Here is a 7,500-nt window from a genome sequence, read left to right as displayed (position 1 = left end):
GGGTAAGGGCGGCCATCTTGGTTCTAAACAAAGAAAATCTGTACTTTTGATTCTTCAAGCTTGCAGAACCTTTCATATGTCTTGTGATCAGAATGTATAAAAGTCAAAACAAGATCATATTTAAAATATTTTTCTCCTCTGGATACACTTTTATGCTCGTCGGAGAAATATTTCATAAGGGCGTCTGCCATTGTTCTGATAGTTTAGAGCCAGTGTTACTAAGTTACCATGCGTCATTAGGAAGGAAGTGACGTTACGACTATTCCATCCTATTGTCCTCAAATCTTGCACGGTATTCACAATTGACATGCAGAAGCTTTGCCTGTATTATGAGATTGATTAGACATCGTGGTGATTAGATGGAAAAATCAAATTTGTTTCGTCAACAAAACGCACGTTTGGAACCTTGATATCATGAGTTTTGAATGGCTTTGCTATAGATTTTATATAGCGCAATATCCACTTAACGTGCTCAACGCGCTTTACAAAGGACAGAGCGAGACCCGACGCCTGTTACAATCTATTAACGACAGACACAACGCTGTTGGCGGCCAGATACTCATTTTACACCCGAGAATATAAGAGCCTTTTCAAAGGACTCAATTATGTGCGGAGCAAGGCTCGAACCCAGGACCTTCTGATTCGAAAGAGAGTTTCATACGACAAGACTAGATATAGTCACACGTTAATCGAAGTAGTTTCTGAACCAATAAAAGTGCGGCTATGTGGTCTTGTGGTATGACACTCGCTAATGGATCAGAAGGTCCTGGGTTCGAGCCTCGCTCAGCGCATAGTTGAGTCCTTCCAAGACTCTTGACTCACATTCTCTCACCGTACTCAGGTGTAAAATGACTGCCTGGCCGTTAACAGCGTTGTTTATGTCCGAAAAAAAATACTATCGCCTAACAGGTGTCATGTCCCGTTCTACAGGTTAAGTGTTGCCACTTGTAAAGCGCTTTGAGCACGTTTAGTGGATATTGCGCTAGATAAAATCTCTTTTTTAAAAACTAGACTTGGCAGGTAATAGCTTCATGTATTACTCTTGCTGCTTGAAACATTTCGAATGGCAACTTTGTATTGAAACAGCGTCACAGAGGACTCGCTTCACACGCAAGAATAAATAAAATAAAAGAAATAAAATACCCTTTATTCATCCCATAGGGGATTTTTTTTCTCTAGGGTCTATTCCAAGGAATGACTGGAATAACTCAGACGTCAGCCTCAGTGCAGCGCCGGAAATTGAGCTAGGGCGAGGTGACTTGCTCAAGGCCACACAACTCAGCGGCTAGTGATCGATTTCGGTACCTTCCGGGTACGAAGCAAAGACCGTACCGCTGAGCCACGCTGCCCCCAAGGGACCAAGATCGATCAAGGGTGCAGTCGAGATATTTTTCTGAACCCCCCCCCCCCCTCCCCACCCCGGGTCCACCCAGCAGTTAATGGGTAGCGGAGTCTGTTAGATTTGGCGGAAGTGCTTTGCGATAGACTAGCGTCCTATCCAAAGGATGGCAAGCAATTGCTATTGTCCGCTTCACGCAATAGAAACCGGGATAAACTCCGGCTCTGAAGGACCACTTAACTTGTAAGTGACAATGCGACTGTGTCATAGGTCATTGAATATATGGTGGTCTCACAAAACATCTCGCTGGCCACCTCTGTGGAATTGATAATGTCCGCTTCACGGAAGAAAAACTGGGATAAGCTTCGGCTCCATGGGCCTAATGGCTCCGAAGGACTACTTAATATTCACGTGTCATTGGTCATTACCTATGGTGGTCTCACAAAACATCTCGCTGGCCACCTCTGTGGAATTGATATTGTCCGCTTCACGGAAGAAAAACTGGGATAAACTTCGGCCCCATGGGCCTAATGGCTCCGAAGGACTACTTAATATTCACGTGTCATTGGTCATTACCTATGGTGGTCTCACAAAACATCTCGCTGGCCACCTCTGTGGCAAGATTGGCCCCCATCAGGACAGACGTCTCAATGCCCAACACCTTCCTGATTATGCTGGACACCAACTTGATGCCCTCTTCTTCCTTCAGAATGAAGCCCTGAAAAGGTCAAAGTGCAAAGCTTGTTTAACTTTCTCCTTACCAGCCATTTTCAGGATTTTCCCCAAAAACTTCACAGCCAACTAATACAAAATATATTTTTATCACTCTGACATAATAGCAGTAATGTTCTTGTCATTTGTTTCTTTAGCTAAACATGATCTACAACACATTATTCATTTTATTTAAATTTTACGATTTACAATAGAAATTTGAATAAGAAAAATTGTTGGTTTTTATCGTAACGAATGTGACGATTTTGCTATGGTTGGTAACGAGACGGTTAAGATAAATAGATGAATAAAATAGATGGAACGAGATCTACGTCACTCAGCACTTTGTTGTTGATTTTAGTTGGTCATGTTTGTGATTAGTTCTCACTAAATTATATCAATCAGACTATAAATACTCAAGATTACACGCCGTTTTGTGTGTTGGTATGGCGGATGTTGTTAGCATTTTAATTACACGCATTTCATCAATTTATAATAATAACAATATCCCTAAGAATACGTTTTAAAAGATCTATAACTGTACCAAAACGTATTTCAATTTTCCAATGATCTACACAAAAATACGTTCAGCGTTCTTTGTTTTAGGATGGCGGACCTTACACCCGTTATAATAATAATAATAATAATAATAATAATAATAATAATAATAATAATAATAATAATAAATAATAATAATAATAATAATAATAATAATATAATCATTATTATTATCATTATTAGAACGTATCATCATCATCCCCATAATCATCATATTTATTACTAAATACAATCTATTTCATTTAATGTGAACATAATTTGCAGGTCTGACAACCGGACACCAATACTTCGGGCCTCATTTTAACACTGTTGCAATCGGACAATGTTTTGCCTTGACATGATGTGAAAGTAATTTTCATTGTAAACAATAATCCCATCACGATTCGGGTTATCAGACTTGCAAAGACGCGGACGTCGGTTTCCTTAACTTTCATTTCCCAGACCTTTATGAGCGATATCCCGATAGCAGAGTTCTTGACCGCTGGCTTCATCTTTTCGCAGGTCTCCCGTACAAACTGATGGGGAAGAACAAAGATGATGATGTCGGCATTCTTGGTCACTTCCACCACGTCGGGTACTGCAATCTGAATTTCAAACAAACAAACAAACAAACAAACATATAAACTAACAAACAATAGAGCATTTATACTTTTTAAAAAATATTTTTAAAAATACAAATTTCTTCATTCATCCCATAGGGGAATTTTTTCTCTAGAGCCTATGCCAAGGGAAGACTGGAATAACCCAGGCGTCAGCCGCAGTGTAGCGCCGCAAATTGAGCTAGGGCGAGGTGCATTGCTCAAGGCCACACAGCGCAGCGGCGGGTGATTGAACTCGGTACCTTACGGAGATGAAGCAAAGACCGTACCTCTGAGCCACGCTGCCCCTAAGCGCAATATAGCGCAATATACACTAATCCGGAAATTCAGAGTTGCCTAAATGAGTCGATAAAAGGTATAGTAAAATAAAGTGAGTAAAACTGACTCATATAAAACGACACAACACAATGTAAATAACGTTTCGGTCTTTCGCCTTCTTCGGTTAAAGAAAAGTCGTTCACTTTGTGTTATATCTTTTATAAGAGTCATTTTTACTTCTTTTATTTTACTATACACAATATCCACTAAACGTGCTCAAAGCGCTTTACAAGGGGTCCCTAGCCAAACAGCAATAATTAAAAAATAGGACGAGACATAGTAATAGTAATAATAATGAATAATAGTAATAGGTAATAGAAATAGTAATAAGTAATTGTAATAGTATTAAAGCTTTATTGTCCACAAAATGGAAAAAAAATATTTAGTGGTTTTCATTGCTCGAACAAATATTATAATAATCATTTATAGAAATATGTCGATCTTATAAAAATCCTCATAACAAATTTACTTCACAATGCACACACAGACATCTTTACAATTTAAAACAACGGGGAACATAATGTATTAGTGCATTGAAAATAATTACTTACTTACTTAGGCCGCCCCTTAGGGCGCCCAACATGTGCCACAAGTCTTCGCCATTCTGTCCTGTCCTCCATAAGCGTACGCAGTTCCCGGGTGTTGTCCATTCCTGTGTCATCTAGCAGACAGTCAATGTAAGTTTTATTCTGCCTGACTCTGCTTCTGCTTCGCCCAAGTGGTTCCCATAGCACAAGACTGCTTGCAATCTCCTCCTTGTGTCTCCAGCAGTGCCCCGCAAGTCTCAGTCTTCTCTTTTGAATCTTCGAGGTCACTGAAGGGAGGTCACTGTAGAGCTCTTCATTTGATATGTGCTCTTTCCAGCTGACATTGAGGGCCATCCGCAGCGTGCGGTTGTAGCAGCCGTCCAGTTACTTCTCAAGGGTTTTAGTGAGAGTCCATGTCGCTGCTCCATATAGAAGCACTGACTCTACCGTTGCCAGGAACAGTCTCTTCTTTATTTCCCTCACTGATTTCAAATGGAACCACAGTTACTAAGTTACTCACTCGGACTACATACTCCTCTTCGTATACAAGTTTTGGCGATATTACAATTTTTCTGGACAGAGTCAAAGCGCTTATAAGCCAGGTGCTCATTCTACACCTGATTAGGGTGAGAGAATGTGAGAAAAAGAGCCTTTTTCCAAGGACTCAACAATGGGCGCTCTGAGCGGGTCTCGAACCCTGGACCTTCCAATCCGAAAGCTAGAGTCATACCACTAGTCCACATAGGCACAGGGTATTTATATGAGACACACCGTCTCTCTACGGTTGTATGTCGGGATAAATATTATATCGAAAACCGAATAAGAAATAAAATTACTAATGATAAAGAGGATCATCGAGTTTTCAGCAATGCAAGAAATAGTTGTTTTTTTTAAACCATTACGAGCATTTATTTATCGCAATATCGACTAAACGAGCTCAAAGCTCTCTACAAAGGGTCCCTGACCAACAGCAACACGAAACGTGTAGGACGAGACTAAGAAACTCACAATATTGCCATCCAGAAGTATAACGAACCAACACACAAAACTATGTGTAACCTTGAACGTTTATAGTCTGGTTAATGCAATTTATAGTGAGAATAACTCATAAACGCGGATGACAAAAAACAATAACAAAGACCTGAGAGACGTCAACTTCATTCTATCTATAAACGCTTAAGGTTACGCATTGTTTTGGGTTAGAACGATATATCCGGCGAGCGGATGTTGAGTGCATTTTATCTAAACGATTAGTACCAATAGAGGGAACGAAATTGACCTTACTATGCTCTTTGTTAATGTTATTAGACAGCCAATTTAACGATTAGTTCTCACAAAATTATTATCTCAATCAAATTATGAAAGTTGTGGGCGTTGGTCCGTTATATCCGGCTGGTGGAATTTGTGATTTTGTTTACCTAAACGCATATCATCAATACATGAGGGTAACTAAAAATAGATAAACATAATCTAGCAATATGAAACATATTTGAGAGCGCAAGTGTTAATGGAACCCTAAATCAAAAAAAAAAAATGTCGACAAACCTCCAGAGAATATCACGCTCATGAGTTGACCTATTTCTGACAACAACAACAAAAACCCGTGCCATTTGCGCTTAAAAACTGCGCAAGTGAATCGCAGCCAAAAGTTACACATTATTTTGTATGTTTGGTACGCTGATTTTTCGGGCGAGCAGAACAGGTGAGAGTTTTACCTAAACTCATAGCACCAATATAATTTAAATTTAGCCTTTGATTGAAATGGTAAGTTTCCAAGCATCAGTAACACACTTTATAGTCACCTGGAACAACTACAAAAGACGTCTAACTTCTACATCATGGCACCAGACCGAAGGGCTAGAGCTCAGGTGGTCGCTGGTTCGGATAAGTAAGTAAGTAAATAAGAAATGGCAAGTTGAATGTAACAAACCCTACATATCATATTGTACAGGTCTGACATCCGAACCCATTTATGGGCCTAGTTTAACCCCCTCCTTACCAACTATAGGAAAATCGTCACATTCGTTACGATACGACCAACATTTTTCTTATTCAAATTTCTGTCGTGCATAATAAAAATTTAAAGAAAATGAACAGTGTGTCGAAGAGCACGTTTTGCTTAGGAAATTATGTATGGCAAGAACTTTACTGCTTTCGTGTTTGTGTGATAAAAACTATATTATGTTTGTGGTAGTTTGGTGTGAAGTTTTGGGGAAAATCATGAAAATGGCTGGTAAGAAGAGAGTTTACATTTTTGTAATGGACAAGAATTTGCGTCATTTCTTGAGAAATCCATTACAGCAATGAGCCCATAAGGAAATGGATTATCAGACCTGTGATATAAGTGCACGTCGAACTGACCACATTTTGAGGTATAATAATCTCTGGGAGATACTTGATGTTCTCGTGTTCTGTGTTGATGATGTCCGTGAGCTTCCTACCGTCCACCACTTCCTCGTACACGTACATCAAAACCCTGCTCTCGAACATCCCGGGGTTGTTGATCACATTGTTGCCGACAATCTTGGCTATAGCTGAGCCCCTGTGGAGAGTGATAAATGGAGGGGGTGTATGTGTGAATGGGGGTTGGGTGGGAGTGTGGTGGTGGTGGTGGGGGGGGGGGTACGCGAGTAATCGAAAGGCCGTAAATTTGGCCTTGCGTTTTAAAGAGGCATCAGTCGAGAGTGGTGGGGTCTGCCTGAGGCCTGGGATCGTGAAAATACAAAGAAAGAGTGATGATGGAGAGGCTTCGGATAGGAACAATACAGGCAATTGACTTTTTGGGTACAAACCCTTCGTCAGCACAACAACAAACAACTGTACGTGAAAACAACTTTTGGGTACAAACCCTTCGTCAGCACAACAACAAACAACTGTACGTGAAAACAACTTTTCGGGTGCGAACCCTTTGTCGGCACAACAATAAACAAATGAACGTGAAAGATAAAATTTGGTTTCACGTTCGTTAGTCTATTGTTGTGCTAAGGAAGGGTTTTACCCGAAACGTCCATTGTCTGCATTGATCCTATCCGAAGCTTCCCCGTTATCACTCTTTCGTAAGTAAAGAGGCATCACGATGGCGGGATAGATTAGTCTCGGAAAAGTACAATGAAAATTGGAATGAAAGGAAATAGAATAGAGAAAAAGTGTGGAGCAGGCACTTGTGTCAAAAATGATGAGAAAAAAATAGAATGGAGAGGTGCCAGATGAAAACGATAGAAATAACACGGCACCCTCCGCCTGGCTGAGAAAGAGACAGAGAGAGAGAGATAGAGAGAGCTCAACAAGCAGTCGCACTTGTTCTCTCTCTCTCTCTTTCTCTCTCTCTTTCTCTCTCTCTCTCTCTCTCTCTCTCTCTCTCTCTCTCCCTCAGCCAGGCGGAGGGTGTCGTATTAGTGGGATCCAAAGTTTGGCTCTAACAACGCGATATTCTTTTATTCCCTGTTTT

General features: G+C 40.4%; 1 protein-coding gene across 1 annotated transcript in view; it reads right to left on the bottom strand.

The window, feature by feature from the left end:
- The window catches only part of LOC144957641 (glycerol-3-phosphate dehydrogenase [NAD(+)], cytoplasmic-like), an 11,660-nt gene that overhangs the window by 3,436 nt on the left and 724 nt on the right, over window positions 1-7,500 (bottom strand). Inside the window, exons 2-4 of the mRNA XM_078888986.1 lie at window positions 6,414-6,594; window positions 3,052-3,192; window positions 1,916-2,057 (exon numbers count right to left, since the gene is read on the bottom strand). Of these exons, the coding sequence (XP_078745112.1) occupies window positions 1,916-2,057; window positions 3,052-3,192; window positions 6,414-6,594 (464 nt within the window). The remainder of the gene's footprint in view (window positions 1-1,915; window positions 2,058-3,051; window positions 3,193-6,413; window positions 6,595-7,500) is intronic.

Source organism: Berghia stephanieae, chromosome 12 (assembly GCF_034508935.2).
Source record: "Berghia stephanieae isolate SIO BIC M18660-M18661 chromosome 12, UCSD_Bste_1.3, whole genome shotgun sequence".
NCBI classification, from domain to species: domain Eukaryota; kingdom Metazoa; phylum Mollusca; class Gastropoda; order Nudibranchia; family Aeolidiidae; genus Berghia; species Berghia stephanieae.
The sequence above is the reverse complement of the archived record's forward strand: the minus strand, read 5'-3'. Positions and strand labels throughout refer to the sequence as shown.